The sequence below is a fragment of the Sesamum indicum genome, linkage group LG12 (assembly GCF_026168435.1).
Source record: "Sesamum indicum cultivar Baizhima isolate 11 linkage group LG12, ASM2616843v1, whole genome shotgun sequence".
Lineage (NCBI taxonomy): Eukaryota > Viridiplantae > Streptophyta > Magnoliopsida > Lamiales > Pedaliaceae > Sesamum > Sesamum indicum.
Window position 1 is genome coordinate 12,923,032 of NC_142668.1, and position 22,380 is coordinate 12,945,411.

Sequence of the window (22,380 nt, forward strand, 5' to 3'; positions counted from 1 at the left end):
CACAATTTGAAGGTCTTTGACCAAGGGTCAATCCTTTGGTAGTTACATGAGCGTACTTGACTCCTAAAAATGAGGACGCTTAAACACCATTCACGGATAGTGGATACTGAACGTGGATACTCAGATAAGCTTACTGATATCACTGGATAACAGGGTATATAAAGGAAGAGGTCGCGGGGTACCAAGAGAGGTTTTTTTGGCGAGGTCTTGAGTTTATCATCTTCACTTAACCTTGAGAGTTATCTCACATATATACACCAAAACTAACTTGAGCGTCGGAGCACCTACGCCGGGATCAACCCCGGCTAAGTGACGTTCGTTCCTTGCTTGCAGATTACCTTCTAAATTACGAACGCAGAGCAGGTTGCTGGCTTGGAAAGGAGCTGAATTTTCGAGCCGGATCAGATGCACATAAGAAAAATAATATATAAATATATACATATGTAGAGAGTGTGAAAAGCAAATAAGTATGATCTTTGTTTCATTCTTGAAAACATACATTTGGCATTGTGGAACATTAGAATTGATGATGGGAATTTCCTAGGGTAATCAAAACTTGTATAATTGTCATTCCTATAACATACATTGTTTTGGCTAATTCTAGCATATTTGAATTCTTGTTCCTAATAGCTGGCGTAGCACATCAATCTTAAACTAATTGATAAGTAGAAAACTTGGTAGACCTTTAACGTATAGGCACCGAATCAACCACTATCTTCTCATCAGCCATAGTTTTCTCCCACCTAAACTTCTTGACCTAGTGATGCATGAACACAGTATTTCCAAGCGGGCATACTCCTTTTCGGATCACATACTCGGATCACGTGCATGACCTCGAGTTTTCTCTCTAGTATAACTGCAATATAAACATATTTCGTGGAAATATATATATATATATATATGTAATGTGTGTGTGTGTGTGAATGTAATATTCTTACCTTCCAGTCTTTTGAAATGGTGAAACCGTTGTAAGAAAAATCAACAATGGCTTCTCTGAAAGCTCCTTGGAGGGGCGGTGCGAGTGAATGAAAATTTCATGGTGCATGAAAACTTCCAAAAACATTGTGTATGAAGAAGTTAGGGTATGAAATTTGGAAGTTTTCTATTCATCAATTAGTTTTAGAGGGAATAAGGTGAAATTACTTAAATATCCTTTAAAAAATAGCCCAAAAGCAGTTGTTCCTCAAAAGGGAATATTCCCCTATATTTGCTGAAAATAAAAAAAAAAAAAAAGCTAAGTACTAGAAATAGAAAGGTTGGATGGTGACTTGTCAAAAAAATAATTGGGGGTAAAAAGTTAAAACGACCCAAAATTGGGGGTGTTTTAACCAAAAGAAAAAGAACAAGAAAGTTTACCGGAAGAAGTCATTCCCTACATCTTCGTTCTCTTACATCTTAATGGTTACAAATGAAATGCAAGTTCCTATTTGTACTACATATCTGCTCAAATGAACGATAAAGATTAAAAAAATCCTACAACTATGGGGAAACTCCTAAAATTCTTCAAAAACATGCACAAAATATTCGTCAATGTCATTTACCTAAAAGCTTTCACCTATTTTACAAGCTTCTAAAATATTTACACATTGTAAATAAATTTAATATGAAGAAAATATTCTAAAGCCTCTAAACTCCATATTAAGCCATAAATGAAAATACGCACATGCCTCCGTCCCACTTACGCAATTTGCTTAAACTTCATTAATTGGAGAAAAAACTATTTAATATTTATATTTTGATTAATATGTTCCTTAATTCTGCATGTAATATATTTTTTAATGGGTGTTAATGATTTGACTTTATTTTAATACCATGTTAAAAGATTATATCTGTAAAAGTTTAAAATTATTAAAAAAGAGAATCATTGAATGTTGATATTGGGTAGCTGTCAATCCATAGATTAAATTACCCCAGGGTTCAATGTAGAAACAAATGAATCCAACAACAATTTGGAATATTTGTGAGAGCAAATAATCCAAATGCAGCAGCAAATAATAAGAATGATCCCCTTCCGCGTTGCCGTTGAATACAAGAACAGGGTTGCAGCAGTTGCTTCGGACACTTCGTTCTTTAACCCAACGGCCAGAATTGGTAGAAAACAGTAACAAGTATTCGGTCTACATTGGAAACTACAAATTCGGAATAACCACCTAATTCTAAGTCTGCCACCCTACTTTCCCAATACAAAAAGAGGTCACCAACCCTTAGAACTGAGATTTCAAGGCACCGCAGTCGCCTATAATTTATTACACATTGCTGCCTTTTTCATTCAACAACACCACACACACAAACAGATCTTGTGTTCTTTTTCTTGTTTTAAATTAGATCGTATATACATTCTCTCTTCTCTCTCTCTCTCTCTCTCTCTCTCTCTCTCTCTCTCTATATATATATATATATATATATATACAAGTGCTGTTCCAACGTTGTCTCCTCCTGATACTTGGTTACTCGAGTACTCAAAGGTTGCAGACACAGACTCTGATACGCATGGTGGTTTAGGCTCTTTTTCACATAGAAGAGCCGTGAGAAACTACCTGTATTTGTGTCTTTTTGGGCTGCCAAGACTCAAGAATTCTCCAACTTTCAGCTTCTGACCAGCTACGGCAGTTTTGCAATTGTGGGCTTGTTTTAAGGAAATCGCGTCATCGGATTTTTCAGTATGATATCTTCTCTCAAGCAGCCAGCTTTGCCGCTCCATGACTCTAATTTTCGCCACTCGAGGAGAAATTTTCTTGCCCGTCACTCGCCGGTGTTGCCTTCTCTCCCGGCGGTGAAAACTTCGCGGGGTGCCGTTGTTTCCCTATCTAAACCGCTCCATGTCTCAAAGGTCGAGTCCTTTTCAATTAATAAAGAAAAGAAACCATCTCTGATCACTTGCAAGGCCTATGAAGCTGACAGATCAAAGCCGATTGTTGAGTCGGCGGAGGCGAAGTCTGAGGCCGCGAGAAAACTGAAGATCGGAATCTACTTCGCCACATGGTGGGGTTTGAATGTGATCTTCAATATTTATAACAAGAAAGTATTAAATGCATATCCTTTTCCTTGGTTAACTTCGACGCTGTCTTTGGCTGCTGGGTCAATAATCATGCTAGTTTCTTGGGCTCTGAGGATTGTGGAAGCCCCAAAGACTGATCTTGATTTCTGGAAGAGCCTTTTCCCAGTAAGAAAATTAGGGTTTCAATTATGCTATTCCCTTACCTGAATTTTCGATCTAGGTTTTCATCTTGTTTTGTTCTCTTCTTAAATTTTCTTATCTGGGCCTTTTTTCGGCCGTGTCTGGTGATCTACAAGTCCAATCTTGTCATGATTACTGTTTTCGATTTATATAATCTGAGTTCCTGATTTTTGTGGTTTCTTTTTCCGCTGTTTTTCTGTGTTTAATCAAAAGGCCTAAAATTTGATTTTCGGTGATGGTTGGGATGGTGTGTAGGTTGCTGTTGCACATACAATTGGGCATGTGGCGGCGACTGTGAGTATGTCAAAGGTTGCAGTTTCATTCACTCACATAATCAAGAGCGGTGAACCTGCTTTCAGTGTTTTGGTCTCAAGATTCATATTGGGAGAGACGTTTCCACCAGCTGTTTATTTATCGCTCCTTCCGATTATTGGTGGTTGCGGTCTGGCCGCTCTCACTGAGCTCAACTTCAACATGACTGGTAATTCACACGGCCTGTAGTTTGGTTGTTTTTATGGAGAATTTGCTTAAATTATGAGAGGATTGTGATTAAATGATATAGTAAAATCTGATGATATTTGCCTTTCTGTGAAATACTGGGAGTGTAGCGAAAGCATTGTTGCCAGCTTGATGATTCTCTTTAAGTAAATTCTTGGTGGAGTCACATGAAATCCTGTTGAAGTAGGTGGTCAGGATTGGCATTTTGTGGTTATTTGGAAAATTGAGTGAAGTTGTGAGGGTTCTGAATGGAAATTCTGAGTTGTTTAGGTTGTTTTCTGATGCCTTTTTTGTATGATTGTTGGCTGTCAATATCAGGTTTTATGGGGGCCATGATTTCAAACTTGGCGTTTGTTTTCCGGAACATATTTTCCAAGAAGGGCATGAAGGGCAATGCTGTTAGTGGGATGAACTATTACGCCTGCTTATCAATGCTATCTCTGTTGATTCTCACTCCATTTGCTTTTGCTGTGGAGGGACCACAGATGTGGGCAGTTGGATTTAGAGAAGCCTTGTCCCAAATTGGACCTCAGATCATTTGGTAATCTCATGAACCGACTACTTTCGTCGACTCTTATTTGTCCGTGACTAAAGTATAAAATGTCTCATCACTGAGCCTTTCATACAGAGGCTTATATTCATTATTGAGAAATTAAACTTACATCTATATAAATTCCGTAAGAGAGTATATATTATATAAATGCCCAAAAAGATTTCACTTGCTGTTCTTCCAATTATCTGAGCAGTTTCCTTAAAATTCATCAATCTTGGAATTTCTTGAGTAACTCCTTATGTCGGGTTTCTGAGGAGCTGTTCTGGGATTTTGTGATTTTATCTGTCTTTTTATCAGAGTTTGTTTCCTTATTGTTCTGCTGCTGGTTAATGTTTTGTGGTTGGCGTTTGTACATAGGTGGATGGCGGCCCAGAGTGTATTTTACCACCTGTACAATCAGGTGTCGTACATGTCGTTGGATGAGATATCGCCTTTGACATTTAGCATTGGAAACACCATGAAACGTATCTCTGTCATTGTCTCCTCCATCATCATTTTCCAAACACCCGTACAACCTGTCAACGCTCTTGGAGCAGCAATAGCCATTCTTGGAACTTTCTTGTATTCGCAGGTAATTGATTAGCTAAGTCTTTCCTTTTGTGGATTTTTTGACGGCTCTGTCTCATATGCCCGTTAGGACTATGATTATTACAACCAATAGCACCCTGCATTACAGACTACTTATGGGACAGTGTATCTCCTCAATTTATGTTTCCCTTTTCTCATGCTGTAATACCTAATCAAATTTTACTGTGGTTTCAACTGAAAATGATAGTTTCCCACCATATTTCCAATGAGTTCAAAGATTCCCCTAAATGAACATTTGATAACATAGTATGTCCTGTCTCCATCGGGCATCACAGCACATTAGTTAAACTTGCTACCATTAACTAGGTTCTCGTTGTTTTATCCAACCTCCTCACCATGGAACTCAAGATTGATCACTCATAGTAATGAAATTTACTGCTCCTTTTTACTTACATGCTTGACTAGTATTTGTTATGTTCAACAGGCAAAGCAGTGAAGACCGTGGAAGTAGGAATTCAGCATGACAGAAGTAGAGTTTATGTTTGGTCTGTAGCCAACTACATTTGCTAGGTGGAGCAACAGCTTTACTTGTAGATATATAAATAATGAGCTAAACAAAACTTTGCTCTTATACAGTTTATTTAGGCGGCATTTTCCTGGTTTTGTTTTGTACTTAGAAATTGAGAACTGTAGTTTCAATAAACAATGGAAGAACAACTCTTGATTAGCAATGAGATGGAATATCTAGAGTCCATTTAGGCATCTCTATAGTTGATATATTAGTTAATGCTATATAACCTTGGAGAAGTTTTTGCATGCTGATGATTTTATTTTGATGGCAAAATTTGTTCTGCAGATATTGCAGTAGTTTGAGAATATTATAACATGGGGTTTTTGTTTTTGCGGTGTATATGAGAGGGTTCCTATAATGTCTTTTTGCAACTTGGATAAGTTATCTGCTATTTGAGGCCGTCGAAAGTTTAAAATCATGTTCTTATGGCCTTGATTTCACAACTCAATCAGGTCAGCTTGACTCAGGTTATCAGATCAATCCAACTTCTCTCAGGTTCTTCTGTGCATGAAATTAAGCCAACTCAATCTAACCCTTGATTGAATAGAGCTCAAGCCTGTGAGCACGTTTCTGTCTGGAACATGTGATGAGTTATCGATCCTAGTAGAAATAACATCATTACCACCACCGTCTGGGGTAGCGTTGTTTGGCAGCGTTCGGTGAACATTTTTTTTTTAGATAAATTTGGTGAACATTTAATCACCTAACTTTAATATTTAAAAAGAAAAAGAAAATGCACTATGAAATGAACCAATGAGCTGCTTTTATTTTTTCACCTGACTCTGATTTTTAACAGCCATCTAGAGATAGCCTTTCAACATCAGACAAACACCAACATACTAATGAACGCTATAATCGAACAGCCATAAGAAAGCCATATAACATAGACAGTCTGCTAAACTAAAGACCAATTTCTACCCTTCGGAAAATATCATCAGATAGACCCTCCTATGAACTGTGCTGAAGCTAATGCAGACTGCCAAGGAGCAACATCTTCTTTGTGAGTTACAATGGCTTCATCCATACAAGAAAAGCTTCTTTCCTCCATAGGATTTTCCAAAGAAAAGAAGAAAAAGAGGAGAGTCAAAATTTCAAAGGATCCTTAAAGCTTTAAATGTTTAATGGCTGTCTGAACATCCTTATCGCCTCTGCCACTACAATTGAGCACAACCTTAGTTGTGTCAGGAAGAGTTGGGCACAGCTTCTCTAGATAAGCCAGTGCATGCGATGTCTCCAATGCAGGGATAATGCCCTCTAGCCTAGATAATCTCTTAAAAGCTGCACATAAAGGGAAAGTAAGAAGCTGAGTGAAAGGTGATATTGGTCTAGCCTTCATCCATATGACAAATTACCCCCGAAAAATCATCTTTTAGGAACACATATAAGGAAGCAGCCATGTGGGTGCAGACGATAACCACATAGGCACAGTGCATATATATACATATAAATGTGTTGAGACTAGAGAGAGAGATGCATGGAAGAAAGATAAAGAAAGGAATAGGTGTTTTAATTAGTTTTCTTCCAGTGGGATTAAGAATGGAATAACTCCATAAACTACTCCAAAGAATAGACGGAGAGGGAAAATTAAGTTTCACTCCTTACCATCCAAAGCCTCCTCATCAGTTATGCTATAGTACTCAGCCCGTCCAACATCTTTCAGAAAGCTGTGCTCAGGTCCAACCCCAGGGTAATCTAGCCTGCAGTAGCCAGAAATAAATAAATTCCTAGTCATGTATGGCAACTGACTCTCATCTCAAGTTGACACTGTAAAAAGAATATGATTTTACCCAGCACTAATAGAATGTGGTTCAACTATTTGCCCGTCATCATCCTGTAACAAGTAGCTCATAGCTCCATGGAGAACTCCAACCTCGCCTTTAGTCAAAGTGGCGGCATGTTTACCACTTTCTAGGCCGAAACCTGCTGCCTCCACACCAATTAATCTGACATCTTTGTCATCAACAAATTCGTGAAAAAGACCCATGGCATTTGAGCCTCCACCAACACATGCGACAACCACATCAGGTTTACCACCCCACTTTTCCAGTGCCTGTTTCCGTGTTTCTTTACCAATCACTGCATGAAATTCTCTTACCATCATAGGATATGGATGCGGCCCAGCAACTGATCCCAATATGTAATGAGTTGATTCCACGTTAGTCACCCAGTCACGTATAGCTTCAGATGTAGCATCCTTCAGTGTGGCAGTCCCAGAATGAACTGCCCTAACCTACATGTTAAAATAATAATTTCTCAGTCGCAAAATGTAACATTAACCATAACAAAACCGCAGATGGGGCAACAAAAAAGCAACAGAAAATAAATATCGTGAATTACACAGATTATTAACAGAATGAACCAAGCCCATGGATGTGCCAACTGCTAACAATAGAGGGAACATGTAAGAATGCATGGATTTTTCAAGTTAGCAAGTATAAAAATGAAGCTAATCCAGCTAAAAAGATATCAGATGCACCCCATACATTTACTTCAAGGGAACTCTATCACGAAGTAGCTTTGGATGTGATTCAACAATTTATGTAACATGAGGCAACAACATTAAGAATGAGTGGGTAGAACCATCACTCTGCTTCAGCCTCCTAATAAGCTGATGATCAGACAGCAAAAGACTTCAATCTTTCCAGCTGATAAGATGATAAAAACATACTTGCCAGTGGTTCTCTAACAATAAAATTGTAAAGGTGTCCACCAATTCAACAGCAGACAGCTATGCATTTCCGAACTCCAATAAAGGCAGCGGAGTAATTTGAAAAAACTAGTGTAAGATACAAAAAAAACAGACCTCAGCACCAAGAAGGCGCATTCTGAATACATTAAGCGACTGTCTCTCCATGTCTTGAGCACCCATGTAAATAACACACTGCAACCCGAACCGAGCACAAACTGTCGCCGTGGCGACACCATGTTGACCAGCTCCAGTTTCAGCTATGATACGCTTCTTACCAAGACGCTTGGCAAGCAAAGCTTGGGCAACAGCATTGTTGATTTTGTGGGCCCCAGTGTGATTAAGGTCTTCCCTTTTGAGGTAAATATGAGGGCCTTTCCCATCAGGGCGTTTATAGTGCTCGGTAAGTCGTTCAGCAAAGTAAAGTGGGCTTTCTCTTCCAACATAGTCTCTCAATATCCCATCTAGCTCTTTCTGCAATTGATCCAATTGACAATACATATTAGGTTGTACAAAATATAAGGGAATGACGTGATAATACTCCTAATACATACAGTGACATATTGCAATGCTGAAGATACCCAATGGATATAACTGGTCTTAAAACACTAAGTTGCTTCAGCAACTGCGGGCAATAATAATATTGTAACCCCATCAGGCTGCTGCTCCTGACTCTTTTCACCTTGCATTTCATATATTTTTTCACTTTACTACGTCATTGCTCTACCTCTTGACCCTACACCTTACATAGTTTTGCAATCACATAAATCTACTTCCTTTACATGTCATTAGCAAGTTCTTCATTGGTTGCTCTCTTTTTCCCCAATACCTTGCAGATACTTTATCGCTACTCTATGACGATGAATTTTGATCTTATTCTATTCTTTCAAGCCTCAGATTTCCAGTCACTAATTAGCCCTTCTCTTAAGCTTGATAGCAATACAATCTCCACTAAGGCAGGTATCTTATCCTATATCTACAGCTTGAAAAGGCATTACCTGGTCCTTACATGATTGCTTCTATCATCTCTATGTGTCTGAAAGAAAAACAAAACGGTTGCGATGCAACAGAAATGATCATTTTAATCACACCACTACACACATGTGCATTTATACTAAGAAAAGTGTAGAGCTTTCTTAGTACAAGATATCAAGGCCTTCGGATACATCCTGATTATAGCTCAACAACAAATAGTTCACTCACATCATGAACTCGTCCATTTTCAATGAAGTACTCTTCCTACACGATAGACGAATGCTAAAAGTATGAGCCTCTCAAAGTATAGCCGGTAGAAGTTAGAGCATCTTTGCCACCATAACAATGGATGCTACGAGTCGCAAAGAAATAACTTTCCAACCACCAGAACTGCCATAAACATTCAATTTTTATCATGTTACTCTGATTGACGCAACAGACAAAAAAATGATAAAGGAAAACCCGCTCCTGATCAAATACCATAAGTTTCCTAATGCAGGTTACGAAATATACCAAAATCAAGCATCAGACAACACCTAATAAAGCGCAAAAAGAAGCCACAAAAGCTGGATCCTCCAACCAAAAAAACAAATGAGAAAAGACAAACCTGAAACTCATGGTCGGTGGCAAGTGATTTGAAGGCGGCCTCAAGCTCCGTCAGGGCATACATTAGGGTTTCTGGAACATACTTCCCTCCAAATTTCCCGAACCGACCGAACGAGTCCGGCCGCTGCAGAGCCGCGGCCGGGTCGGCCTCCTTCCCGACCATCAGCTGCTGCTTGGTGAGCGTACAGTGAACGGAAGGGGAACGAGTAATGGAAGAAGAAGGAGGCGCAAATCTATGGACTTTGAAGGGCAAAAGGGAACGGGAAGGGGAATGCGCCGGGAGGTAGGTTTGGGCTGTGCAAGCAGCGGCGGAGGACGACGGGGCTGCGGAGAAAGCCATGTTGGGATAGTACAAAGGGAAGCGTTTACAAAAATATGATTTTTTTATATATTTTATTCTGGGAGTTTTCGCAGCGGTTTAACTAGTAATGGTTTTGTGACGTGGCTGATTTGTGCTTCAGAGAACTTGTGGGAAACAGACAACGGAAGTTGAAAGGACCTCTATGCCCCCTACCAACCCCCCTTGGAGCACCGCCTAATTTCTCTTCCACGCATTCCAAATAAGTAAATTAAGGCCATATATTATATAATATTTCTTGTATGAAGTGAATATTATTATTTTATTTATATTAAATTATTTTAAAAATAAAAAAATATAGAAAAAAATTAAGAGTGGGTAAAATAAATAATTTGTAAGAAATATTAGTTCATAAAAATAGTTTATAAAATTTTAAAAAGATATAAAAAAACTTAATTTATAATCCAAAATAATATTTGGGTACTTAACGAAAGCTAATGAAATAGGTTCATCGTTAGATGCACGTTAAAATTAAGAGATATTTGTAATTTTTCAAACAATAATGAGGTATTTATTGGCTATAATTTACTATTTTTAATAAATAATTTATTTATATAAATTATTTATGTTTTAAAATAATTACACATACGTTCGCTTCAACAGCAATATCATTTATATAAATTATTATTATTTTTTAAAAAATTACTCACACTCCTTGAAAAAATTGAAATCAGTACACAAATTGTCCATATTTTTTATTATTTAAAGGTGATTTTCCTAATTATATAAAAAAAATTAAGAAAAGAAACCACAAACTAAAAAATGTAAATTTTATTATCCCTATTCTAGAAAATTCATATTTGAGTTTGGTGGAATCAAATTAATTATAATAATTATAAAATAAATAAATTATATTTATGGTATAATTAATACAAACTTAATGGAGCCGCGACGAGGACTACTACAACCGCCTGCCTTGCCATTTTTCGTTAATCAGAGAATATATCTCGATTTTGGGAAGGTGCGCCAGCTTCCAGTCATCCCCTTCTTCGTCTCTCTGCTTTTCGAGTTTCTCAACAAATCTCTCAGACATGTCCGAAAACTCAATGCATTTAAGATGTGTCAAATGATCAATTCCCAAAGGAACCTCCTCCACCAATTTGCAGCCCCGTACGCACAGCGCTTGGAGAAAGGGCATCGAACCCTCCTCAATCTCTACCCATTTCAATCCGTTTAACCTTACAAGTAAAAGCTTCTTCAGCCTCTTAAACCCTGCTGATTTGAAGCACAATCTGTCACCTTCATAGGCAAGGTCGAGTTCAAGAAACCTCAAGTTGGGCAAATGTTGAAGGGATTCCGTTGGATCCTCATTGATCTTGCTCCATCTCAGATGCAACCCGGTGAGGCCTTGAAGAGAAGGTATCCACTCGGGTACCTTCAGTAACCGCCCTCTCAGTTCTAACCATCTGATTGGAGGCGCCGGAGACAGAGGATACTGCAAATCCATTATTTCCTCTTCGTCAATTGATGCAATCAGCAGTGACTGGAGGACTGTGAGCTTTGTGAGTGAGATGCACAGTTCTTCTCCATCTTCTTCTCTCAGCTTCGTGACTCCTAATTTCTTCAGTTGTGTTAGCTTGCCTATCTCCCTCACAACCCTAGTTTCATTAGCTTGAGTAGCTTCAATGTGTGAAAGAGTCTGTAGGGATGATAAGCATCCGATTCTGTACGGAGCTCTACAATTGTGTTCTTCATCAAAAGGCCAGTAACCTCTGTGAATTGTGGAATTATAGACCAAGAGATGACGAAGTCGTCGGAGCCTTAGAATTTCAACTGGCAATTCTGCCACTTTCGTGTCACTGAGATCTAATGTCTCTAGATTCTCAAGGTTCTGGATTGATTTCGGGATGGAATTTACATTTGTGGTATTTAGGCCGAGGTACCTGAGCTGATATAATTTGAAAACTTCATCTGGGATCTTCTCTGTCAAAGAACCTCTGAGTTCTAATACCTTTAGTAGCCCACAAGCACTGCCTAGCAACTTGGACAATGTCAGGTTAGATACTCGATGGTGGTTGTCCAGCACAACCACAGATTGGATGTGATGATTGCTTCCAAGATCTGCCATATTGTCTACGGAACCATGAATGGCTAGTCGTCGGACCCTAGCTGGCCATTGCGTGTGTCCACCGTTAGCTATGGTCACGAAGCTCTGTTCTTTCGACTTGGATATGATCATTCTATGCAGGATGTCATGAATATGAATTCTTACGGGCATATTGTAATCTGGTGTCTCTCTGACTTGGATTAGGCTTCTGTCAAGCAGCTCTTTAACATAGTCCTCTGCAACTTCTTCCATTGTTTTCGCCTCCTTTGGCTGTACAAATCCTTCAGCGATCCACAGCCGAATCAGCCTGGTCATATATATATTGTGATCCTCTGGGAAAATGCTTAAGTACAAGAAACAAGATTTCAGATAGTAAGGCAAGTCATAGTAACTGAGGGAGAGTAATTTGGTCATTCTCCTTAGACGGTCGCCTTCTAATTCATCACCAAGGTTTCGGAGGAACTTGTTCCATTCTTCAATGTTGTTGTTCTTGGTAGCTAAGAGGCTTCCGATAACTACAATGGCAAGGGGCAGACCTTCACATCTCTTCAAGACAATGTTGGCAATTTGTTCCAGATAACTAGGACATGAGCCCCCCAAGAAGGCCTTTCTGTAGAACAATGTCTTTGACTCTTCTTGAGGCAGAGGTTGCATATTATAGAGGTATCCATTACTTTCAGTACTAGCAGCGCAGCCTATGCTTTGAAAACGAGTAGTGATAATGATGAAGCCACTCGTTCCGCTTCTGGGAAATGCATACCTAATAGCCTCCCAGGCAGTGAGATTCCAAATATCATCTAGAACTACTATGTAAGTACTATTCTGGAGAAACTTATGAACAAATTCCTTCATTTCATCAGCATCCATGGCTTCTAGTCCCTGAGGAGGCTGTTTATTGACATCAGCAGTAAGCCTCCGGATCATGGTTCTCAGAAGCTCGTAGAGCTTGAACGAGTTTGAAACTGTCATCCACACACGAGTACTGAAACGCAACCTCACTGCTGCATCATCATAGACCTTTCTGACCAGGGTGGTTTTACCCAACCCTCCAGTTCCCACCACTGATATCACTTTAAGACCAGAAGTATGATCAGTTGAAGAAAGCCATTCGACCAGTTGTTTCTTTGGCTTTTTTATGCCCACAACCTCTGTTTCTTCCAGCAATAGTGCATCTCCTCGACTATCATACCACGTTCTCCTAGCAGGAGCAGATTCGGAAGTCCCATAGATGTCTTTGTATCGCTGCTGTCCTTTTGAAATGCTTTGCACCCTGGACCGAATTGCTCGCATTTCAGAAACAAGTTGATGGCGAGCTTTCAAATTCTTGACCGAGACATATATTTGTTTGATACGGCCAAGAACCCCATCTGTCCGCCGGCGCCCTGCCAACCAGAGCATAAATTTGTCCATCACATCTTCGGCATCATAAGCAACATCTCGAACTTGCTTGATCCATTCTTCCAGCTGTGGGTCAACTTCTTGCTTTTGATCTGCCACCCTTAAAAAGGCTCTGATGTGGCCCATCTCGTCTCGAATAGACTCTGCATTTTCCCTGAGGCTTCCCAGGAGCTGTTGCTCTTTGGAAATCCATGCCGAGAGCTGGTCCACCAGAAAACACACTGCTATTTCAGCCATTCAACTCGATCTAACTACGTTTATAAGAGGATGGGGGAAGAAAAACGGATGAGAATCACATAGTAGTATCTAATCAGAAAACTTGGATTGATGTTGAGGACGGATGAAGAAGGTTTCGGTGGATGATCAATGATGTTACAGAAAAGGGACTGGAAAGGAGTATAGTTGAAATCTTGAAGAGGGTGGTGTATAGTTGAAGGTATATCGGAAAGTCAAAAGGTTGAAAGAATAAGGGTGATGCTTCCAGTACCAGGGAAATAATTAAAGTTTTAGCTGTTTAATTAGGGGTTAAGAACCACTGATGTCTTCGCTTAGCAGTTGAGGGTAATGCTGAGGTCCCTGAACAAGCTTGAATTTATGGATTCAAGTCCTACACCTGTGGGTGTTTAATGTGAAAAAAAAAAGGGGGTTCAGGAAAATCAGTTTGATAACTACTTTTTGGTAGTTATTATTATATTTTTTTATTTCTCCAACATTATTTATTATATTTGTTTGACAATATTTTTTACAAATCAAAATATATTGTAAATATATGTAATATGAATGAATACACCTCTTGAAATTCCCTCATAATGCTTACACCTTTTTGTATACCTCATGATATTTTGTAATCATAATATTTATTAAGATAATTTGTAACTTCAATTTTGGTGGTTTATAAATACCCATTATGTAATTTATTTGTAAATAAACTTTTGGAAGAATAAGAATAGAGATTTGGAGAGAGTACATACATTGTTTTATTATGTACTTTTAGGAGTGATAGGGCTACTAAATTTAGAATATCTCTAAATTTGTAACAAAATATTTACATTAAGTTATTTTCTTATTGTATATTTTAGATACTTTTTTACTCTACAAAAATTAATAATACAATTAATAAAATGTTTTATTTTTAAAAAATAATACACGTATATAGAATATACCACATTTACTAGTATAAACTGAATCTCGGTGAGGTGACTGGGTCTTTACTATCAAAACCCATAGGATTATGTACCTAATTTGGACTAAAAAAATGAATGTTTTTTTTTCCGACACTCTGTCTATCTAAATTCGATGAACAAATGAAAAAAAGAAAATTAAGATACCATAGAATTATTTATTGTGTAGTTCTTTAATCACATTAATTTTTTAAGTCAATCAATACTTGAACAATTAATTATATAAAATATATTAATTATGCTGGGTATATTTTTCAACATCTTGGTTAGCAATCATGTCTAGTTGAAGTGATAAAATTGAAACTTAAAGTTCTATAATATTAAGTTTGATCACCATCGAATATGTGGATTTATTATTTTTCATTAGCTTATTTTTTAAATAATATCATAAATGCTATATTCTCTAAAAAAATCAATCTAAAAGATTTGTTTGTGAAATGTGTTTCCAATAATCATGAATTTATTGACAAACTATTGATAAAAATAAAACTATATTGATAAATATAGTAAATTATTGCTAATTCAAGACGCAACTTGCTAGTTTTATAATCATTTATTTGATATTCAAATAAAAATAATTAATCTATTTCGTCTCATTTTGGTGATTTTACTATGAGTAGCATTTATGTTGGATATGTATCTAAAATATTTTATCATGTTTGCTTTAATTTAAAATTTATTTGGCCTTATTTTTAATTATCTTATTGTAATAAAAATATTAAAATATTATCCAAAGCCTGACCCGAGCCAAAAGAAATTGGGTAAAAGACAAAGGGCTTCGGCCCAAAGACCTATTGGGTCCGGAGGAGGTTGGATAGGACCTGGGTATAGCTTTATCCATTGACAATTTTGGCAGTATATGCACTATAGAACTTCCAACAGTTACAAAACAATATTATATATATGTATATATATATTCTGTTTCTTTTCTATTCTTGGATAGAAATTTTAACATCGTACAGGTGAAGTATACACGTCATCTATGACCACAAGTCTGCTATTTACAAGTCAACAGTTCACGCAATTAGATTCGACCACATGTATTTATTTACTCACAAACAAAAACTAAAAAAAAAAAAAAAAAGAATTAGAAGTCAATAATGGGTTCACCAATGGTCAAGTTTCTCTGTGGAGTCCAAGGCAAGTTAAAGAGCTTGGCCATGATGAACTTGAAGATCTTGTTCACGTTGATGTTATGTGTTGCACTTGAAAAGAATAGTGTTGCTTTCATAGCTCTTGCATATGCCCGTGCCTGCCCATACCATCACATATCCTACGTTAGACAAATGTTCCCTCTACCTACAATGTTAATGTAGCAAATCCTAACAAAGAAACACACACACATATGCATCCAATGTTGACCGAAAAATATGTAACATCATGCGAGAAAAATAGCAATTACACGAGACAAGTTGAGGATACGCGTTTTCTTTTTCAATTGATATGTCCATTCCTTGCTTTTTACTTTTTCAATTTAACATATTTCACTTATTGATTAATCAGATATTATACGAAACATTCTATCAAATTAATCATATGACCAAACATTTTCACTATAATTATTATTATAAAGTAATTAATTGAGTATAATAAAATCTAATCTTAAAAAAAAAAAACAAATAATTTCTCAAAATCCAAATCACATATAGAGTCCATCATGCGGGGAGACGTCATTCCTGAACTAGCCCACACATTTCTAACACGTTTCTTACTACAAAAGTACAAACAACGGCTGTATGACGCATCAAAACAAGACTCCTACTCCTAGTCTTCCCCCAAAAATTGAACATTCTTCTGGGTGGGGGGACCCCCAATTTTGTTGAGACTTGGGACACTGATTGGTAAACAAATGACATTTTTGTTTCAACATATGACAATTTGTGTGTACAAGACTATATGTCACATTAGGGGTCATTTTAATCAATCCCATCTTAGTTACCACGTCAATTGCCTCACATTTTTCATGAAAATGACTTTTTACTTAAAAAACCATACTATAATTTTTTAAAAAATTGGACAAAAGATTATAGCAATTAAGAGAAAATAGACAATTATTAGGATTAAAATATGACAATATATTGAACAATTTCTACCTGAGTGATGATTGTCCACTGTATATCCGGCGGAAGTTGGACGAAGTCGTCGAATTTGGTCCCTATTAGTATCGGAATTGCAGTCTGCAAACAAAATAGTAATTTTTAAAATTTCACAATAGATAACACATGGTGCCGATTTCTGCTACGCCCAAAACGTCGAGTGCAGCATCGAAGATTGAAGAATGCTATGTTTAGGTTCCAACCCTGTAACATGTCGAATGTTATTCTAACTTTTATAATAGTTTTGTTCTATTTTAATATCAAATGTTGATTACATGTAATTATTTAATATTAAAGACTAGTATATGATTGACATAACAATCGATTGTTATCAGATATAAATATGGGATAACTACATTCCTCTTTCCTATAGTTTGGTATAATTACATATAGATCCCCCGTCATTTGAATAATTACATGTAGCACTCTTGAAATTTGCTTTCATCTAACAAATAAGTTCATATATTAATCAAATCATGGAGGGTTTATGTGTAATTACATCAAAATTAATATGAGGGAAATGTAATTATCCCTGTAAATATTTGATACTGATAATTGATATCGATCTACTCAAAAAAATATCATTTGCTGGCATGATGATTATATGTAATTAACTCCATACTAGGTGTGAATTTCAGAATAAAGTCGTTTCCAGCCATCTATAACGATTTTCATACTTTACATGACGCGACAATCGGCAAAAAAGGGATTCCAGATAAGCTAAAGCGTGTTACTTTCATGAAAACACCACTGAATCTCTTGAAGTAAAGTGCAAATTGGCGTTAATACCAGTCGTACCTGATTCCACTTTCTTGCTTCTTCGTACCACCCAACTACACTGCAATTCCCCACAAATAAACTTCACTGCATTAGTGCAAACTAAACATTAATTAGGAGAATTTTAGTAGATTAATGATAGGTATGGACATAATTTAAAAATTCCTGCGTACGTACTTGTTGAGAGTACATCTACTGGTGAGATCGAACATGAACAAAATCGCCACCGCATCCTTGCACGCAATCGGAACTTGATCCAATGACCCCCTATCCCCTGCAATTTCGTACAATTATTCTATTCATAATTAATTCCACCATTAAAATTGGAATTTATTCCCTCGGAAAAAATAATCAAATATTCTACAGGAAAAAAAAAGAAAAGAAAAGAAAAGAAAAGAAAAAGTCAATGAACTGAATTTGGTGAATTGATAATATAAATATTTATTAATAATTGATAATTAATGTATCAATCAATGATGTTAATAATTATTAATAATCTAGAATGTATTTTTTATTAATTTATTTAAAGAAAAATGAATTCAGTGAAAGCAAACATACCTCCAACATCCCATATTCTGAAAGCAATTCTTGCACCTTTAATGTGAAATGTCTTGTCCATTAGGTTTAGCCCTTTCATCTGCAAGCTTCTCTTTTCTTCTTCGTCTCCCACATATTTTATCTGATTATTTTCAAAAATAAATTTTTAAAAAAAAATCAAATAAGAGAAAAAATAATTCATGAATCAAAGTTGTTCTTGGTATAATAATTACCACAAAAGTTGTTTTTCCAATCTGGCAATCGCCTAATATACTGATCTTCAAGGCGACTAAATCGGAATCGCTCTCGTAACCGCTGCTGGACGTCGTCGTTTCGAGGTCTGCTCCGTTTCCGCTGTCGGAATCCCTAGCTTCCGTTGATGAAGACGAAGAGGAAGAATTTCTCCTGGTGGATAATCTTCTGTAGCGAGCATTACTAGGCATCCGTACTGAGCAAACAAGAAGTCTCTCCCAGACGAACCTGAAGAACCGCCGGACTACGGTCACTTTGTCTACGATGCTCCACCGGATGTTTATGTGGACGATTCTCCGGCAGAGCTGAGTCATCTTTCCGGTGGCGTCTTGGAATTTCTGAGTAGCCATGGCTGCTGCCGTGCATATATGTATGTTTTTGTGTACACGTATGGGGTGTTTCTGGGGTTGCAATTGTACAGTTTGAGGAGGAGGAGGAGGGAGGAAGAGGAGAGTAATATATGTTGGGTTTTGGTGTTGTAATTAGCTCACAATTACAAGACCTGTAATAATAGTCTGCCGCTGTAACCCTTACCCCAAAATATATAAAAATGAAGCAAAAATATGCTTACAAGTGGACCTTGGGCATGAAAAGTTTTAATTTTGATCGAGTTTAGCTGAATTTGAATAAACTGTACAATGAGCTGAGTGATTGATGTATAATTCAAAAATAATAATTAATTATATGACAAGCGTATCATATTTTTCTATAATTTGTTTGAATAAAATTTTCCGATGATGTTGGGGGATATGCATGTTTAAATTCATGATATATTCAATATCTTATACATTCATATTTAAATATTTTGAAACAAGAAAATATATTTCAATCATTCAGCTACTCAGTACGCAAGATATCGAATGTAACATTTGCGAACTAATATTGATATGGGGACGACATGACTCTATAACTCCGCATACTATTTATCGATGTATTTTTTAAAAAATTTTAAAACAAGATTAAATTAAATATATTAATATTTTCATACACTTTTTAACATTTAAGTATCTAAAACTATAAAAAAAAAAAAAAAGTAGAGTAAATATTCATAAATAGGATGCAGGCAGGCAGACTCAGAATCTAAATAAAATAGGAATGGAGGGTAGAAGTTGATTATTTTAGCATTAGAATAAGGTTTGATTGGGTAGCAAAGGGAGGTTTTGAGCAGTAGCCTTTTGGGGATAAGTAAGAATCAAACACAACAGTCCAATTTGCCGGCTTTATTGGTTTCTACATAGCCTAGCCCCTGTAATTAGACCAATCCCACTACTGATTATCGCAGCTCCGCCCAGTTAAACTTAATATTGTCATATCTACCACAGGAATTTGAATTATTTCGAGATGTTTAGTAAAATTAAATGTGTACTAAATTTTGATTTTTGACGGGTAGTAAATTAATTACAAAAAAAATTATCAACATACATAGTGTAATTATAATTTTTATTATGGGTTTGTGGGGTGAACACCTACGTTTTATTTTATAACAAAATAAAAAATATGGCGATTTGCATTTAGATAAGAGTTCAGTTCACCTTTATTTTTCATATTTTTTATTTTTCCACTTGGGTTCGATTTTGTCAAAATAAAAAATTCTAAAATAAAGAGTAGACAAAGATTTGGAACACGGAATAATAAAATATGTAGACGGATAACCAAAATCAGATTAGACTTAAGTGCACGTTGCTTTTTAATATGGAAATATTGGAATTTGAGTTGGTCACCTAAATGGGAATTTTAGTTTGGTACAAGAATTTTAGTGAGTATGCAAAATTATTTCTTTACTTCTTTTTTAATAAAGAATTTTATTTGAGATGTAGTTCTGAAGTTGTATGATTCTATGTCGTTCCTGGTGACGGGGTATGCTCGATTTGTATGTATAATTTAATTATTTTTATATTTGTCTAAAATAAAAAGATAAAATAAATAATTGATCAAAATTAAAAAAATAAATTAATTTTAATGTGTGTGAAGACGAGATTATTAATACAATTACTTAATTAAAAAAAGATGGTTATTTTGTGGAAAATATAAAAGTATATGAAGCAATTCATATTTTATCAACCATGATAATTATTTCAAAAGTCTCACCTTTCATACATAATACAGATGCAGTAAACTTTCTTGCACTATAATATTAGGTGAATAGCAATTTATCCCTAGTGATATTGAAAATGAACACATTACCCCTTTATAAAAAAAATATAGCAATTTATCCCTCTATACTTTATAAATGAAGCAATTTACCTCCTTATACAGAGAGATAAATTATTGTATTTTAAAAAATATAGGAAAGTAAATTGCTATTTATGTTTTCATAAGGGGGTAATTTGCTCATTTGCAATATCATAAGGGATTGCTTGCATTTTTTCCATATAATATTAGATGAGGAAAAGTCAATTTACCAGAAAAAAAAAAAAAAAAAAAGGAGCTACTTATTTAGGGATTTAAATGCTTGGAGGCATTTAGGACTCCTATTGGTGAAGTCTCAAAATCCAACTTTGGAACTCTTTAATGAGAAGGCCGTTTTCACGTGTTTGCTATTTCACTCCACTCCCTACCAAACGGACCCCTACTAAATAATGCCATGCACGATCATATATAATGCTATAGAGTTCATTATTACATCATTCAGTACATTCAAATTAAAAAAAATAACAATAATTCAATATATTTATATTTTTTAATCAACTAACACGTTTGAAGAATACAAATAAACAAGAAAATACTACAAAATTGTACTATATATTTGTGGTGCTCGAACTCACAATTTTTCGATTCAAAGGATGCAACAATTGGAGAGAGAATGAATTTAATTTGATTTACTCAAAAAGATTATTAAAACGTTAAAATTGAAAGTATAACGTAATCTGTTACAGACTCTACAGAATTTTTATTGGTTACGGAATTACTATAATATTAGTCACAAACTTAGGTGATTATATTAATTATAATTTAATGTTCTGCCAACCAATTTTATTTTATTTTTTTATTTTTTATTTTTACATAAGATAAAAAAGCAAAAATTCAGCGAGACAGCAACGACTTGATTGGTGGATCTGGATCCACCTAATTCACATTAAATATTAATCATTGGATGGGAATAAAAGAAAAAGGCTGCAAGCACCATCAACGTGACACATAATTACCCATGCTTTTCTGAAAAGCCCCTTCGCTTATTTGAAAATTACACTGTGCCCCTTCTTTTCCCGGCCGGCGCCAAACAAGCCCAAAAATAATAGCTATATGGTTACCCTAGATAGGGGCTAATGACTAATGAGAGGGTCCACTAACCAAAGACACCTTAGAATAGACCACGAAACAATATTTAGATACATTAGCATTATTTTGTCATAATCCATGGTCATGGAGTTGGGTGAGATATTTAAAAACTTACCACCAAACTCAAATTAAATAATAGGATTAATTATTATTATAAAAAGAGTACCTGCAGCCCTTTATTTAATTTTATTTCTCTGGTTGGTTTACTAATATTGTCAACACATTAATGTAAATAATTTAATATTTCATTAAACACTTGATTACTACAATTAGGTACGGTTCCCCTCACAAACATTCACACGCGTACGTGTGGTCACATAAAAAATAAATTGAAAGTTACACGGCGTGTTTTTATCATTTAATTATTGATTATATGATGGAGGTAAGTATTTTACATTGACTGTATAAAAAGAGTTTAACCAGTTTATAATTTTTAATAATATTTTTTTTAAAATGTTAATTCAAGATAAAATCATATTACATATATTAAATCAAAAGAGACAATACCTCCCGTAACGAGCAACCTACCATGTGAAAAGGATTTTGGGAGAGATGATTATTATTTTTTAATTAATATAATTCATTATATTATTTAAATATATCTTAAATATTAAATTAATTAATAATTTTAAATTAAATATGGACATATATTTAACTCATACGAAGTCAGATCAGCATGATATTATTATGTGTATGTTGCCGAATGTGTATGTTGATGTGTTTGTAATTATGATACAATTGAAAAACAAAATATTTATACTATTATAATTTTTTTATTGTACTAAATTTTTAATATCCTAATTTATTATTTATTTTATCTTTTTATGTAAAAAAACTTTGGTTAAGAAACACAATTATAT

The 22,380-nt window shown here is 35.6% G+C and overlaps 4 protein-coding genes across 6 annotated transcripts; 1 reads left to right on the forward strand and 3 right to left on the reverse strand.

Moving 5' to 3' along the window:
• Window positions 1-2,170: 2,170 nt before the first annotated feature.
• On the forward strand, window positions 2,171-5,519 carry LOC105174838 (glucose-6-phosphate/phosphate translocator 1, chloroplastic). Of its 2 annotated transcripts, XM_011097057.3 has the most exons (5): window positions 2,175-3,163; window positions 3,434-3,659; window positions 3,995-4,217; window positions 4,587-4,800; window positions 5,242-5,519. In XM_011097057.3, exons 1-5 carry the CDS (start codon window positions 2,663-2,665, stop codon window positions 5,251-5,253), a joined length of 1,176 nt encoding a protein of 391 aa, XP_011095359.1. In that variant the 5' UTR covers window positions 2,175-2,662; the 3' UTR covers window positions 5,254-5,519. The 2 variants fall into 2 exon arrangements, with proteins under 2 accessions (XP_088732158.1, XP_011095359.1); XM_088876032.1 differs by lacking the exon at window positions 5,242-5,519 and having other exon boundaries at window positions 2,171-3,163; window positions 4,587-5,206.
• A 555-nt stretch (window positions 5,520-6,074) lies between these two features.
• Window positions 6,075-10,014, reverse strand: LOC105174839 (tryptophan synthase beta chain 1). Its single transcript, XM_011097058.3, has 5 exons — window positions 9,597-10,014; window positions 8,132-8,488; window positions 7,116-7,558; window positions 6,931-7,025; window positions 6,075-6,606 (listed from the first exon to the last, which is right to left on the reverse strand). The coding sequence occupies exons 1-5, from the start codon at window positions 9,933-9,935 to the stop codon at window positions 6,431-6,433; spliced, it is 1,410 nt and encodes a 469-aa protein (XP_011095360.1). The 5' UTR covers window positions 9,936-10,014; the 3' UTR covers window positions 6,075-6,430.
• A 763-nt stretch (window positions 10,015-10,777) lies between these two features.
• On the reverse strand, window positions 10,778-13,822 carry LOC105174840 (disease resistance protein RPM1). The gene has a single exon (XM_011097059.3). It carries the CDS (start codon window positions 13,633-13,635, stop codon window positions 10,855-10,857), a length of 2,781 nt encoding a protein of 926 aa, XP_011095361.1. The 5' UTR covers window positions 13,636-13,822; the 3' UTR covers window positions 10,778-10,854.
• A 1,639-nt stretch (window positions 13,823-15,461) lies between these two features.
• Window positions 15,462-18,822, reverse strand: LOC105174841 (septum-promoting GTP-binding protein 1). 2 transcript variants are annotated; one of them, XM_011097060.3, is made up of 6 exons: window positions 18,223-18,797; window positions 18,011-18,131; window positions 17,630-17,726; window positions 17,474-17,513; window positions 16,673-16,756; window positions 15,462-15,831 (listed from the first exon to the last, which is right to left on the reverse strand). In XM_011097060.3, the coding sequence occupies exons 1-6, from the start codon at window positions 18,589-18,591 to the stop codon at window positions 15,667-15,669; spliced, it is 876 nt and encodes a 291-aa protein (XP_011095362.1). In that variant the 5' UTR covers window positions 18,592-18,797; the 3' UTR covers window positions 15,462-15,666. The 2 variants fall into 2 exon arrangements, with proteins under 2 accessions (XP_011095362.1, XP_020553855.1); XM_020698196.2 differs by lacking the exon at window positions 15,462-15,831 and having other exon boundaries at window positions 16,743-16,879; window positions 18,223-18,822.
• Between the last annotated feature and the right edge of the window lie 3,558 nt (window positions 18,823-22,380).

Coding starts and splice junctions, on each gene's coding strand:
- LOC105174839 (XM_011097058.3), bottom strand. CDS start 9,935: ATGGCTTTCTCCGCAGCCCCGTCGTCCTCCGCCGCTGCTTGCACAGCC. Junction 7,559..8,131: donor TGCGCCTTCTTGGTGCTGAG/GTCTGTTTTTTT, acceptor TTTAACATGTAG/GTTAGGGCAGTTCATTCTGG. Junction 7,026..7,115: donor CCACATTCTATTAGTGCTGG/GTAAAATCATAT, acceptor TGGCTACTGCAG/GCTAGATTACCCTGGGGTTG.
- LOC105174841 (XM_011097060.3), bottom strand. CDS start 18,591: ATGGCTACTCAGAAATTCCAAGACGCCACCGGAAAGATGACTCAGCTC. Junction 17,514..17,629: donor AGTAGATGTACTCTCAACAA/GTACGTACGCAG, acceptor GGGGAATTGCAG/TGTAGTTGGGTGGTACGAAG. Junction 16,757..17,473: donor AAGCAAGAAAGTGGAATCAG/GTACGACTGGTA, acceptor TTTTGTTTGCAG/ACTGCAATTCCGATACTAAT.
- LOC105174840 (XM_011097059.3), bottom strand. CDS start 13,635: ATGGCTGAAATAGCAGTGTGTTTTCTGGTGGACCAGCTCTCGGCATGG.
- LOC105174838 (XM_088876032.1), top strand. CDS start 2,663: ATGATATCTTCTCTCAAGCAGCCAGCTTTGCCGCTCCATGACTCTAAT. Junction 3,660..3,994: donor GCTCAACTTCAACATGACTG/GTAATTCACACG, acceptor TGTCAATATCAG/GTTTTATGGGGGCCATGATT. Junction 4,218..4,586: donor ATTGGACCTCAGATCATTTG/GTAATCTCATGA, acceptor GTTTGTACATAG/GTGGATGGCGGCCCAGAGTG.